The sequence below is a fragment of the Magnolia sinica genome, chromosome 17, assembly GCF_029962835.1.
Source record: "Magnolia sinica isolate HGM2019 chromosome 17, MsV1, whole genome shotgun sequence".
NCBI classification, from domain to species: domain Eukaryota; kingdom Viridiplantae; phylum Streptophyta; class Magnoliopsida; order Magnoliales; family Magnoliaceae; genus Magnolia; species Magnolia sinica.
The window spans coordinates 52,413,098-52,428,635 of record NC_080589.1 but is presented as its reverse complement, the minus strand read 5'-3'; the positions used below and the strand labels follow the sequence as shown (position 1 = coordinate 52,428,635).

Below are 15,538 nucleotides of genomic sequence, written 5' to 3'. Positions count from 1 at the left end.
AATATGTATGATTTTCTCTCGTGCTATATGGATGGTGCGGATAAAACACCAATATGACGATGGGACCCACAGAGGCCAGGTCATGCATGTGGATACTCACGTGCTAGTGTGCAACAGGCAATCCGCTTCCGTCTGAATCGCATGCGCGCATGTGTACCAGATTTTTTATTTAAAATAGCATCAACCTTCCCTTATAAATGCCCATCCATCGTAAGTTGGTAGCATACCATACGCAACAGCAACCATGGCCATACACAAATCTCTCCCCTTTGCTTTTCTACTCATTTTGTTAGCCTTTCTTTCTTTCCAAGTAATATCATTTGCAACATCAGCACCATCATCCACACTCTCAGAAGTAGAGGCTCTCATGAAATGGAAAGCCAGCCTCTCAACATCACAGGCTCTCCATTCATGGTCTCTTCCTTCTGCTAATTCTACCACCAACATAATCTCTCCATGCAACTGGACTGGGATCTCATGCAACATCCTTGGAAGTGTCACAGGGATAAGCCTACCGAGTCTGGGTTTGCAAGGTAAGCTCGATAACTTGAGTTTCCCGTCATTTCCAAACCTCCTTCATCTTGATCTCAGCGACAACACACTCATAGGAACCATTCCAGCCCATCTTGACACTCTTTACAAACTCACGTCCCTGAATCTGTCTGCAAATGAAATAAGTGGATCAATACCTCTGGAAATAGGGAATCTTGTGAATTTGAATGAGCTTGACTTGTCCACTAACCATCTAAATGGTTCCATCCCTTCCACTTTAGGAAATCTGACAAAGCTTTCCATCTTGTACCTGGACCAAAATCGAATCTCTGGCTCCATTCCTTCACAAATCGGGAATCTACAAGCTCTGGTTGAGTTGACATTGTACCAAAATAATCTGACCGGTCAGATCCCTCCTGCTTTGGGTAATTTACCCATGCTCAGAATTTTGTATTCATCCAGAAATCAAATTTCAGGCACGATCCCTGGAGAGTTAGGGCATCTCAAGAATTTGGTCGTGTTGACGTTGTACCAAAACAATTTGACTGGTCAGATCCCTCCAGCTTTAGGTAATTTGAGCAACCTTACAATTTTGTATCTCTACGAAAACCAAATTTCTGGCTCAATTCCACCTGAAGTAGGGAATCTGGTTAATCTCAAAGAGCTTGACATGTCCGCTAACCTTCTAACAGGTTCTATCCCTTCCACTTTGGGAAACTTGTCCATGCTCACTCTTCTTCATATGTTCGAAAATCAATTCTCTGGTTTAATTCCTACAGAATTAGGGAATCTAAGGAATCTTGCTGAGCTAGGTTTGTACGGTAACCTTCTAACAGGTTCTATCCCTTCCACCTTAGGAAACTTGACCAACAAAGGCTTATGTGGTGAAGTCCAAGGTTTGCAACCTTGCAACGCCTCTTCAATAAGTCATGGTGATGCAAGGAAACGCCACAAAGTTGTGATCCTCATTATTCTTCTCTTCTCAGTATTAGTTCTTTTATTTGCAATCGTCGGCATAATTTCTTTCATTTATTATCAAAGAAGAAGAAGAATAGAAAAAGGGGTTCTTCAAAGGAGCAGAGGAAATACATTTTCAATATGGAATTATGATGGGATTTTCACATTTGAAGACATTGTGGAGGCGACAGAGGGTTTTGATGACAAATATTGCATTGGAATCTATGGAAAAGTTTACAAAGCAAATCTACCAGCAGGCCAATTAGTAGCTGTGAAGAAACTTCACCCACTCGAAGGTGGGTACCAATCTGATCAAAGAAGTTTTAGGAATGAGATAAAAGCATTAACGGAAATCCGCCATCGCAACATTGTGAAACTTTATGGCTTCTGCTCCCATGCTCGATGCTCATTTCTAGTCTACGAGTACATGGAAAGGGGAAGCTTGGCAAGCATCCTAAGCAACGATGAAGTAGCTGCACAATTGAACTGGACTCTGAGGGTGAAGGTTATCAAATGTGTGGCCCATGCTTTATCTTACATGCACCATGATTGTACCCTGCCGATTGTCCATCGAGACCTATCAAGCAACAATGTTTTGTTGAATTCAAAACTTGAGGCTAGTGTCTCTGACTTTGGAACTGCACGATTGCTGATACCTGATTCCTCAAATTGGACTACACTCGCAGGCACCTACGGATACATCGCTCCAGGTTAGTTGCTAGTAGATTCTTCACGCTTTAATAGTTTTATTAGTAATTGGTCTTTATTTTCTTAAGCTTTTCTATCTTTCGTTGGCACTTACATATTTTGAAGTTTGTGCATATGTTAGAATACTGTTGCTGAATGTGGCAATCCAGGGCAACTGGAATATGAGAAAAATTGTATCTGAAAATGCTCTCTTTTTCCCACTATGATTCTCTAATCGAGGTTGTAACAGGCCTTGCAAAGAAACATATCCGAGATATTATTCCAATCCTTAAATTTATTTAATTAAAAATTAGAGGTTTTGACGTACACCTGCGTATCCTTTCACATCTATTGTTTAAAATTAAAAAAAAAAAAAAAGAGCTTACTTATAAACTCTTTCAAAAAACCCTAGTACTCTTTCAAAAGATGGTCCTAAAGCTGTCTTATTTGACTTTAACTAAAGGATGGCTAATCAACCGGTCATTATCTCATAAAAAAAATTGCTAACTCCTTTTTTCAAACAAACTCAATGATTATATCCTAGGATATTTCATACTAACACTGAACTATGATGTGGACTCCAGAATCATGCTTGTCTGAAATCCAAAGCATAGGTAACTCCAACGATTGGAAAAGATCCACTATTTTCTCCATCTCATTTTAAGCCATGGGCCCAAAATCAAGCAGTTATGATGCACAATTAGGTCCATTATAGGAAAAAGTAGGTTGGTAGTTTATTACCATTGAAATTATTAATGGTTCATTTTTTAAGGCCATCCAAACTGTTGAAACAATATTTCCTACCGTTCAGAAAGTCATTCCTAGTGGGATGAATGTAACCACTGAATTTTTATATCTGATCTAAAATTTCTTTAGCCCCATGACATATGTTCAATATATACCTTTATTTGTCATTTTGCCCACTTGAGCTTTGCATCTAAATCATTTCAGAGCCCAATCCCTAAAATCATATAAGGGAAATGGTGGGTGGCTCAGATTTCTTGCAAAGAACATGTGGGACCCATAATCACTGTCCCATTATGCAAACACGTTCTAAGGTGTTGTGTTCTATGTTAGGCAATTCTAAGTCCAATGAAATGTTAAACCGAGGCAAGGCATCAGTGGTTATCATGATCTGTTAAATCTTAGTAGGGCCCACTTTTGTGATGCTTGTCATAAATCCAAACCGTCCACCAGTTCAGCATCTTATTTTAGGGTGTAAGTCTAAAATCTAAGTAGATTGAATACACAAGTAAGTCCCACAATAGAAAGAAGTGGTCACTAGCTTACCATCATTGAAACTATCAATATTCAATTTATTTATTTATTTATTTGTTTGTTTATTATGATTTTAGTCCATACAAATTGTTAAAATGACATTTCCAACTATTCAAAGCATACTAGGGAAATGGTGGACAGCTTGGATTTTTCTCAAACAACATGTTGGGCTCTATGATCACCATGACCATCTCCCATCAGACGTACGCGGGTTCAGACATGTGAAAAGACATGATTTGTTATCAAATCTTGGTGGGACCCACTTTCGTGATGCTTGTGATAAATTCGACCCCCTACCTATTTGGCCATTTAATTTTAGGATGTGGGACCAAAATTGAGGTTGATCCAAAGCACAGGTGGGTCTCACAACAGCAAAATGTTGGACAGTGGCCTTTAACAAATCACTTTTCTTTTTTTTTTGCTTTGTGACTCACCCGAGCACTTGATCTCCCTCATCTTTAGGCAGGTAAGTAAAAATAACATGGCCAAACTTGTAAACAGCATAGATTTCTCTTAAATATTATGATGGCCCCATGCTTTTAGAAACCACTTGTAGTTAGACTCATGAGTCGTGAGATGTGACCCGAGGCGACAATGGTTGTCACTTTCCATTGAATTTCGGTGGAGCACACTTTCGTGATGCTTGTTGCAAATCCAAACCGTCCACCACTTTCCCATCTTATATTAGGGTGTAAGCCCAAAATCCAAGTGGATCAAATGCACAGGTGAGTCCTATGATAAGAAAAAGTATTTGGTAGCTTACCATGATTGAAACTATCAATGGTCCATTTTATATTTTTAGGCCATTCAAACCGTTGAAATGGCATTTCCTAATTTTTAGAAGGTTATTCCTACTGGATCCAGAATATTGATACAAGTAATCATGCTAAATCCATTTAAATATTGTTAAACAATTCACATATCACCATGCTGATGAAATGTGTAGCTGCAATGATGCCTATATGCGCACCATTACAGTCTGGTTCATACATGCCAACTTCTCATGCATTTGGGACATTTGAGGCGTACATAGAGGTCGGCTCAACCATGCAGATGACCTGACACTGATTATACCAGTCCGCTTACAGTCTGATTATACCAGTCCGCTTATCGGGCAGGCCACCACCACATGAAAACAATTGATAGTTCCGAGAGAAAAAATAAATAAATAAATAACAAAGTACGCACTTAATGTATATATGTGGCATGCCTGGTGAGTTGACCATCCCGACTTTCCTAGGAAGATCATCCGAAAGCCTGGCCCATCTTATTCACCTCCCAAATCTTCCAAACACATCTTTGTAGAGATGCCTTAGGGTTAGCAAGCACAAAAACCTACAAGATATGAAACCTAACTCGAGAAACCCAGGTGAGTTTTGATATATGATTAAGAGTTTAGCTCTTGATGCTTAACAAAGAGAAAAGAACATGACTAACAATATTCTTTCTTGTAGAGCTTGCATATACAATGAGGGTGACTGAAAAATGCGACGTATATAGCTTTGGCGTTGTGGCACTTGAAGTGATGATGGGAAGTCATCCTGGGGAGCTCATCTCCTCTTTGTCATCATCAAGTGGACAAGATACACTGCTAAAAGATATGTTGGACCCACGTCTCTCAGATCCGATGGCTGATGTTGTACAGGAAGTCTTATTTGTGGTATCGATGGCTCTTGCATGCATTCGGCCAGATCCAGACTCTCGGCCAACCATGCGACATGTGGCTCAGGAGCTTTCTATTAGAGGGCCTTCTCTCTCTCTACAGCCATTCCATGCAGTTACATTACGTCAACTGATGGATCTGAAGGTATAGTTGGGTAGATGAAAATCACCAAGTTTGTGGACATGTGCTGGCATGAACATTATTACTGTGTGTTTGTTGTATGAAAATCATAAAGCATGGAGAAGTTGTTGTTCTTGTTATGATATGTACATAATTAAGTGTGTAGAATCGATGTTTATAGAAATGTAGTATTTTAGTGTTGGTGATCGAAATCCATATGTAATAAAGTATTTGAAAGAACAAAGATATTTTCTTGTGTGATGTTTATCTTCTAACTGAAGGGTTTCAAGCCAAATAAAAAATCTACCTTCTAGGAATTATAATAATTTTCCTTATATATACTAATGTATTATGAAAAGTAAAAGAATGAGTTTATTTATCTAAGAGAGATGGTCTAAGTTTCTTTTTTTAGAAGGCAGGGAAGAAAAGACTCTTTTATTACCAAGGGCTAAGACCCAATTGAACACACAAAAAAAAAAAAAAAAAAAAAAAAAAACCAAGGTGCAAAGCCCAGCAAAGGAAACAAAAAATCTGGGTTTGAAACAAGCACTCACACCCTAGGACAGAAAAAAGAACAAAGAAAACGAAAAAGAAAAGGAAAAGAGCCTAAGCCCTGGGCTAGGGATGGAGAGCCCACACCCTGGGCCATGGAAGAAATTAAAGAAAAGAAAATCAAATGAAAAGTTAACTCACTAGCAAGAAAAATTCGAAAAGTAGCACCCAAGGGAGTCCTAGACAATCTTAAAATAAGTTCTTTCTAGCATTTTCTAATAATCCAAGAGGAGAGATATAAGAGTACACTAGCTAATAGACTTATTGATGCAGAAATCCAGTTGTCCCTTCTAGATCGCCATATACCTACAAAACCACACCACAATGGAGACCCTAGCTACCGCAGGGGATCTTCTGATGCCAAAGTTAGAACATGCACACTGGGTCTAATAGAACTTAAGAGTTTTTTGTACGTACCTTTCACCGTAGATAAGGCCCTTATTTATAGCATTTTGGTGCCAATTATGTAGATGGTAACTTCCCTACTTGGCAGGTGTGTATTATAGAAGGAATCTCCTCCCGAACACGTCATCCTTATCCTCCCGAGATCTTTGGCGAGGATCCCGAGGGGATCTTACCTCAACAACAATATCTTCAAGTGGTCGGCCTCCAATGGGCTAGGGGTTGATGATCGAGTCCGACCTCACAAGCGAGGTGGTCGAAGTCCATGGTCGGTCTTCGATGACTGAGGCCAACTCAAGGTCGGGCTGATCGGTGTCCTGCCGCGCCATTCGAGTAGAATTGTTGATTACAGTCGTGATCTTCGGTCAAAGTCAGGTCGGTATTCAAAGGTTGTCCTCCAATTACAATGGCAAGGCAGCCGAGGTTGAGGTCCCCTCTAGTGGTCGGGACTCGAGTGTTCGTGGAGGTTGTGCTTGGAAGCATGGACCCAGCTCATCTCCATGCTTCGTGTTCTCTCTCATGGAGGCAGTGGGCTGACTTTCTCTTCTGCACATTGTGTTCTTCTTCATACAGGTCATCTAGGCGGCGAGGACCGAGCTCTCTTCCTCTTCTATACTTTGTATTCTCGCTCATACAGGTTGTCTTACTTGTTCATTTTCACCCATAACAAGACTCGTCGTACATGAACAAGAGTTTGAAGTAGAAATCTCACACCTCCTTATTATAAACTTAAATGAGAGCATTAAAATATACATAATATTTAATTTAGAGATGCCAAAAAAAACGGATTTCCAGACTTCTATCTCCTAGCCTATGCATGTCAACCTCTAAGATAACTCCTTAGATGGCTCCTGAGGAGAGAGGAAAGAACATGAGCCCAATTCTTATATCATTTATTTTAACACATGATATTATTCACTAAGGTCAGGATATCTTTGATCATGGTTTTGAAGCACAAGAAGACTCGCTCTATTATGCGATGTGGGGATATCCTAGGCAGCAAAGAGCAAGCTTGTGGAATTGGCACCAATAAGTGCTTGAAAACAAAAATGACTAAAGATTTCAAAACATTAATGATATGGTCTAAGAACGGCTTTCTTTTAAAGAGATTCAGAATTGAAAATGCGGTTATATTCTCCCTTCCAAATATGTCAAACAAGGGCCAAGAAATAAAACCTGCTCAGCATGTTAGGAACATGACACATGTAACCCTCGATAAGATTTCTAGTAGATTGAAGAAGAGGGATAAATAGCTAAATGGGATTTAAGTGAAGCTTTTCCCAAATCCAAAGGATAAAGAGATGGTAAGTTGTGGCTTCTCTAGTTAAAAGAGAAAAGAAGAAAAAAGGAAGAAGGAAAAAAAAGAACGATGAATCCACACTCTGGAAATGTGACTAAGATGGTGGTATTGTAGCTCAATGCAAAGTTTCTATGAATGAGTAACCCATGCCTTTCTTTACATGTAACCCTAATGTTAATAGCACTGTGACTATCATTAAGAAAGCCTTATGTTTCTTGGATATATCCAAAAATTACATAAATTGGATAAGCTTTCTCACCTTTGGAAATGTGGAATTTATTTATTTTTTCATTAGAAAATTAAAGGAGGCATTCCAAAGAACTTCAAATGGGCTTATTGCAACCATCTTCTCCTTCTTTAAAAGTCCTTTATTAAAATTATGAGTTATGAAGTTGGTATATTTTTATGGCTTGTTTGGGGCTTAGAAAAACAAACAAAGAAAAGATTGGGAATTTTTTTTAAACTTCTTCTATGAATTATTCTTTAAAAAAGGGCCTGTTTAAGTGCTCGGAAAGTATTTGGGTGGAAAACATTTTTCAAGAAAATGACATTTTCTTTAATTGTGAGTTCACCCTATGGTGGATAACATTTTCCAGGAAAGCGTTTTTACAGGAAAATTTATATATATATATAATAAAAATAATTTTTTTAAAAAAAAATAAAATAAAATAAAATATTTCCAACCGTCCCCTAAAATTTTTCAAGAAAGCTTTTGGATTAAAATAGGTGCAAAGGGGAGAGTACGAGTAGTTTAAATCATTCATTGTTGATTTGAGATTTCCAAAATGTGAGACAGATAATTGTGCCCATGTTCGTCGATATAGTACAAGTAACTTCATTCTCTTATGATCGAGTATTAATCAAATTATGGTTGTACATCTTAGTAAAAATATTGTTGTGTAAAAGCTTGTTTGGTTCATAAATTGAATAAGAAAAATTTATGAGTCATTAATCATATTCTTCGAATGACTATATTTGGAGCAAAAAAGCAAGAAAGTGTACATAACTGAAAAGAGTTATGTTGAAAGAGCTTTTCACCACTTCGATGTGCAGAATTTCAATCCAGCTAGTACTTTATTTACTTCGGTTTGTATTTATTTGCTTCAGTTTTAGATCGGAAATCTCTTGATCACCATTTTTATGTACGGTCATTCTGGCACCCTGGGGAGGTTGAGCATCAGAAGGCAATTGGGAGATTATTGTTTCTTGTCAATCACCACCCAGCTGTTGTCTGTCACTCAAGATATGCCAAATCGGTTACGTATCGGCCGATACGTAACGGTAACGGTGCGAACCGTTACCCGTTTCGGGGCCGTATCGGCCGATACGATTTTTTGTACCCGTATCGGCCGATACGGGACCGATACGGGCGTAACGGCCCATTACGGTAACTTTTTTTTTTTTTTTTATAGCACTGTTTTTGCTGTTTTTTTGAAACCTCTTGCTTCCAAACTGTTTCTAACTCCTTCTAATACTAATTTCGACCAACCTTAGCTAGGTATTTGATAGAAAAACACATTATATTATAGATTTTTTTGAATCAAAACTCGGTGGGCCATTTTTCGGAAATTCGTCAAAAATAGGTATTTATACTTTTTTTAATATATTTTGCTGTTTTAATCATGTCATATGATGTGTTAATCATAGTAGAACATGTTAATGTGCATTTTACAGATTTGGGGTGCCATTTAAAAAATTTTTAATATTTTTTTCTATTTACGCATGAATTTTGGCCCCTTTTTTTAAAATTCAAAAAATCAGTTTTTAATGGTTGTTTTGCTGTTTTAATCATGTCATTTGATGTATTAATCATAGTAGAACATGTTAATGTGCATTTTAGAGATTTGGAGTGCCATTTTATATTTTTTTAATATTTTTTTCTATTTACGCATTTATTTTGGCCCTTTTTTTGAAAATTCGAAAAACCATTTTTAAATGATTCTTTTGCTGTTTTAATGATGTCATATGATGTGTTAATCATAGTAGAACATGTTAATGTGCATTTTACAGATTTGGGGTTCCATTTTTTATATTTTTTTATATTTTTTTCTATTTACGCATTTATTTTGGCCCTTTTTTTGAAAATTCGAAAAATCATTTTTTAATGATTCTTTTGCTGTTTTAATGATGCCATATGATGTGTTAATCATAGTAGAACATGTTAATATGCATTTTACAGATTTGGGATGCCATTTTATATATTTTTTATATTTTTTTCTATTTACGCATTTATTTCGGCCCTTTTTTTGAAAATTCGAAAAATCATTTTTTAATGATTCTTTTGCTGTTTTAATGATGCCATATGATGTGTTAATCATAGTAGAACATGTTAATGTGCATTTTACATATTTGGGGTGCCATTTTATATTTTTTTTTATTTTTTTCTATTTACGCATTTATTTCGGCCCTTTTTTTGAAAATTCGAAAAATCATTTTTTAATGATTCTTTTGCTGTTTTAATGATGCCATATGATGTGTTAATCTTAGTAGAACATGTTAATGTGCATTTTACATATTTGGGGTGCCATTTTATATTTTTTTTCTATTTACGCATGAATTTTGGCCCTCAAAAATAATTGCAAACACCTAAATGTAAGATATTTTCATATTACATTCATTCTAATCTATCTATCATTGATAGTAGATAGTTAGAAAATTAAATATATGAATTTTGTAGTCAAATTCAGGTTATCTGGTTCATAAATTCATCAGACAGTCCGATACAACTTCTCACTAAAGAGTGGACCGTTACACTACCATAAACAAGTTCCAATTTATAAATAAATGCATATTTGGAATGCTTAGAATATTCCGGATTTAATCCATATTTTTTCATATTTTTTTGGCAAAAAAAAAATTTTTGCGCCGTTACGGGCCGTTACGCCCTCGTATCACCGTTACGCCCCCGTATCCGTATCTGTTTTGGAGGTCACCGTTACACCAACCGATACCGATACGGGACACCTTGCTGTCACTTGTATCTTCCACACCTTCAGCTGGCCGTGGATTAGAAATCTCTTGATTTACTATTCTCATCATCTTGTGTCCCCATCATCCTCTCGCTGCCGCTCTCTAAATGCCTTTCCTTGTTCAACTCTTCAGCATCCTCAATCCACTGAATTCCAGGATTCCTGGAGATCAATTCCATCACCTCAGCTTCTCATCAATCTGTTCACCCACTGGCAAATAATGGTAAGAACTCAATTCTGCAACATCCTCAACCGATTGAAGATCGGAGAGGTCTTCGTCATTTCCATCACCATTGGTTCTGATCACTGGACCCTCATTCCCACAAACAGGGTTGATGTTGTTTGGCAATTCGGCATTTTTGAGAGGTTGTGGACTAAAGAACTCTTGGAGATCATTTCCATTGCCTTGTGTTGTGAATACATTCTCTCCACAACCCTTTGGATTTCGCGCATCATTCTCCTGTCCACCATCCTCGTGCAGTTCAAAATCCGAACTCTCCTCAAAGTCATGTTTGCTTTGGTGGTTGGTTTCTGCAAGATGGGAGAATCGTCATTTGAAGCAAGCACAACTTCCGTTCTGACTACTTCTAGATGAGTAGCAATACAAGTGTTATCAGCAGGAAAAGACTGATATGCATCCTAATCATCATCATCTTCTTCTCCTCCTCCACCTTTTTCCATGCTACTAGTGTTGGGATGAGTTGTCACCGGTTCTAAAACATTGTCTTGAGGATCTTTGTCCATCTGCAATGGTATCTTGATGATTGGAAATGGAGATGAACATGTGGATTTCACCTGAGTTGCATTCTTGCCCTGAGTAGCTTTAATCTCAGATGATATCCTGAAAAGTACCATACAAGAATGTTAAAATATTTTTTCTCCCTAATCGGAATTAGATATAGTAGATATGTGCGGGATGAATCATGAAAAACGAGTTTCTTAATACACTCATAGATTATGAGACCCATAGTAGGATACCAATATTTGCACCTCAGTTCAAAACTCAAACCATCAATACAGCATTCCCCACTGTAAATGGAAATTCCCCACAATTGGATTAATCAAAATGATCCTCACCGCTGCTTAAGGGACTTCAATTTGTTTAATTCGAACAATTGAATATTTTCTGTTCTCTCAACGAGATGTCCACCAATCAGGCAGTTCGTATCATCCACTCAGGGTAAATTTTTTGTTACAACAATCTAAAATGGGATCCATGATAAGGTACATGGGTGCCCATGCATAGAGTGGATTATCACATGTTCCCAAACCACTGAAGCTTTTCTCATGCCGGATATGAAAACAAATTGAGAAACTGGTCACATGCAAGCAAGGTGCCGCAACTTGTTGAACCATACGATCTTTCCCACCAACATACCACTTGTGTAGGCATCAATACTATGAAAATAGTAGGACCTACCATGACGATCACTATGAACAAAAATCAGGCTGTCTGCATCAGCTAGGCCATACCACAAATCAATGGACAACTGACAATTTGACTCAAAGTACATTAAGGTGTGGCCAACCTAGTGAGCATATCAGCTTGAATTTCCAGAAGCATAATCCTCATGGCAGGGCCTACCATTTTCATGTCGTACACAAGTGGCATGTTGGCAGAAAATATCGCATGGTACCACAAGTTGCGGTATCATTGACTGTGCATGATCAGTTCTCAAAGTGTAATTAACAACACTGAATTCAACAAGGCATCAGTAGAATATGGGTCATTGTCTCTAAATTATCATAATATACATAAACAAGCCAGTGGATGAAAACAAATGGATAATGCATGAGTAAAACCAAGATAATATTATGTTTAGATCGGCGAATTCATAATATATAAGATTTAATATCATATTCACTTCAACAGCCAGGAATACATGATTTGCGCAAACAAAAATGGCCCAAAAAGGTCTCATACTCATGAAAATTCATTGCAAGTGACTGAATCAGCCTAGATGATTGATAATTTGAAGAATAGTTTCCTTTAGTAACTTGAAAATAATTCTGCAGAGGCACTTTATTGACGAGAATGTATGTGGGAATTTGGTGAACTATGTATGCTGTGGTAAAAGAATATTAAGTCTTTCACAGAGGAGACCGAGATCCCTATTGATTCTAAAGAGGGAACAATCATGTTTAGAGCCTAGTTTGGAGATGTGGTGCCCATGGTTAGTCTACCCAAGCCATTGATCCGACAGCCCCCATCATGGATGGACCATATCCCCAAAATCTCCTAAATTGGAAGATCATAGCCATCAAATTTTTGGTCTTTCCTCCATTAAATGTGGGTTTATTCATGAATTTCTTTTTAACCATGTATTTGCATGTCAACAACAGGAAGGTTTTAGAGTTGACCAATTGTGAGGATATTTTGTAAGACCAAATGACTTGGATAAACCAAATATGGGACCCGAATCTAAAAAGTTCTAAACGGGGATGTTTCCTATTTGGAAAGATTAGGGAACTCGCCCTCAACATTTACAATTTCATCTCCTTGTGGATTTGGCTTCAAAAAAAGCTGGACTGGCAGTGTGATGGATGACACACAGGCACTTAGAAATTAGTGTAAAATTGAATGCGTAAAATAAAAGTAATTTAAATTAAGCTGTACAAATTATAGGTCCCTGTTTAGATGTGCCATGAACATGATTATTTTTTATCTGTGACTATCAGATTTGGCAGTAAAAAATGAAAAAATGTTCAATGGTCCTGTTTCAACAAACATGCATCCACAAACCAGAAGTTGGGATTGTTCAAGAAATCTTATTTGTGGACTGACTTGGCAACAATTTTGGCAGATTAGTCAGTTTAATTTGAGTAAAATGTATGTTGTGCATGGGTGACTGCCTATCAACGTGTCCTACACTGCCTGAGCATCAAATAACTCCCTATTGTTTTTATTTTTTTTAGTGGTCAAATAGACACTCTCATACCCACACACACCACATGGGTTCTCAAACCCATAACCTCAAGTTGAAACACACTGTCTACCACCAAGCCATGAGTGGAGAACCATAGGGGGGCATTTGGCACAGGGTATTAGATGGGATTAGGTGGGATAGAATTGCATTTGGTCCCATACAATTCCTTCCAGCATTTGGAGAGGATGGGAAAGATTTGGATTAGGTGGGATGGAATTGCATTTTGTCCCATGGAATTGTATTTGGTCCCATGCAGGATTTCCGTGGATTTTGAAATCCACTACACATGTGGGCCCTACATTGATGCATGCGTTTATCCATGCCGTCCATCCATATACATCATTTACATGTGACATTCTGGTTATATATGTGTACAATTGAACGACATCAGTTATGAATTTGGTCCGTTGATTACAATTCAATGGTCCACCAAACATGATTTTGCTTAATCCGGTGTTTTCCCCTAGCAAAATTTTTATCCCAAATATGGTATTGGGTAGCTACAATACCGTGATATTTCCTGACATACAATTATTGTGCAATAATAATGTTAATCCCATCTAATACAATTCAATGCCATTCAATTCCACTGACCAAGCACGCCCATAACATCTTCCTGACATTCACTTGCGTGTGACATTGTGTTCAGGAAAACCAGAAGTCTCAAGCATTCACCAGCAATAACAACTGATACCCTGGTCTGAAATCAATACAATAAGACAACTCTTTTAGAAGCATATGATGAAAACCAACTTGCTTATATGCCATAAATTCAGATGGGAAGTACCTCCAAGATCTTGTGAATTAGGGAGAAAATATCTCCGAGGAGACCTGCAGCAGAAAACAAAATGAAAGAATTATTTCCCACGTTTGCACTTTCACCACAACTTGTGGCACCGTACCATCTTTGGCACAAACATACCACTTGTGTGGCATCAACACTATGAATGCAATAGGACCCACCAGGAAGATCACTTGAAAGTTGGAACAAAAATCTGTCCTTTTCATGCATCAGATGGACATACCACTGTAATCAATCGAAAACAGACAGTCTGACTCGACATTAAGGTGTGGTCAATATAGTGAGTGAATCAGCCTGGGTTTTCTAGAAGCATAATCCTCATAGTGGGGCCTATCATTTTGATGTCCTACACAAGTGGCATTTTGGAAGGAAAGATCGTACAGTACCCCACCAATTGTGGTATATTTGCCTGCACGCAATCAGTTCTCAAAACAAATTATGCAAGTGCATCATTCCTGAGCTGGTCTACACCAATCCGACATAGAAGTGTAATGAAGATGACCACTGAATTCAACAAGACATCAATAGAATATGGGGCACAGATTCTTTATTGTCATAATGCAGATAAACAAACGGGTTGATGGAAACATTTACAAAATGGATAATGCAAGACTAAACCAAGTTCATAGTATGTTTAGATCAGTAAATTCATAACATATAATATTTAGTACGATATTTTCTTCAACAAACAGGAATAGAAGATTTGCACAAAACAATAATGGCCAAAAAGGTGCCATACTCATCTGAAAACTCATTGCATGCAACTGAATCAGCCTGGATGATAGATAATTTGAAGAATAGTTTCGTTTAGAAATTATAACTTTGAAATCATTTTGCAGACGCACTTTATTGTTAAGAATGTAAGCGGGAATTTGGGGAACTACATATGATGTAGAAACAGTATACTTTTTCATATCAAATAAACTTTTCATTGACACATTGGTAATTTATAGAAATATAATATAGAGGAGGCCGAGTTAGTTCCCTATTCATTCCAAACAGGGAACTTTCCTGTGCGGAGCTTAGTTTGCAGATGTGGACTGGCACCCACGGTTGCTCTACTCTAGCCAATGTCTAGGATATACCAATCATGGCCCCAACTATACAAACTAAGTTCCAAATGGGAAAGTTCCCCATTTTGAAATAATAAGGAATTCAAACCTCAATATTTACAATTTTCATATAATCGTGGACTTAGCTTCAAGAAAAAATTGACACTCTGGCAGAGTGGTGGATGATGCACAGACAGTTAGAAATTAGTTAAAAATTGCATACATGTAATTCAAATTAAGCTGACCAAATTATGGGTTCCTGCTTTAGATGCTTCCAATGGCAAATTCATAACATCTTTCTGACATTCACTTGCGTGTGACAGTGTGTGCAGGAGAA

At 37.6% G+C, this 15,538-nt stretch overlaps 2 protein-coding genes across 3 annotated transcripts in view; one reads left to right on the top strand and one right to left on the bottom strand.

Annotated features, from left to right (window-relative positions):
• Positions 1 to 238: 238 nt before the first annotated feature.
• On the top strand, positions 239 to 11,015 carry LOC131230516 (MDIS1-interacting receptor like kinase 2-like). The gene is made up of 4 exons (XM_058226429.1): positions 239 to 917; positions 1,062 to 2,159; positions 4,869 to 5,221; positions 10,554 to 11,015. The coding sequence occupies exons 1-4, from the start codon at positions 245 to 247 to the stop codon at positions 11,013 to 11,015; spliced, it is 2,586 nt and encodes an 861-aa protein (XP_058082412.1). The 5' UTR covers positions 239 to 244.
• Positions 10,426 to 15,538, bottom strand: part of LOC131230399 (uncharacterized) — a 105,924-nt gene continuing 100,811 nt past the window's right edge. The window contains exons 5-7 of one of the 2 annotated variants that reach the window (XM_058226304.1): positions 14,135 to 14,178; positions 13,942 to 14,047; positions 10,426 to 11,261 (exon numbers count right to left, since the gene is read on the bottom strand). In XM_058226304.1, coding sequence (XP_058082287.1) covers positions 11,212 to 11,261; positions 13,942 to 14,047; positions 14,135 to 14,178 — 200 coding nt within the window. In that variant the 3' untranslated portion in view covers positions 10,426 to 11,211. The remainder of the gene's footprint in view (positions 11,262 to 13,941; positions 14,048 to 14,134; positions 14,179 to 15,538) is intronic. The other variant, XM_058226305.1, reaches the window with a different exon arrangement.

Excerpts from the sequence above, each read along its gene's own strand:
- LOC131230516 (XM_058226429.1), top strand. The coding sequence starts at position 245 with ATGGCCATACACAAATCTCTCCCCTTTGCTTTTCTACTCATTTTGTTA. Across the intron at positions 918-1,061 it reads TCAGATCCCTCCTGCTTTGG|GTAATTTGAGCAACCTTACA; the intron begins GTAATTTACCCA and ends CTCCAGCTTTAG. Across the intron at positions 2,160-4,868 it reads CTACGGATACATCGCTCCAG|AGCTTGCATATACAATGAGG; the intron begins GTTAGTTGCTAG and ends TCTTTCTTGTAG.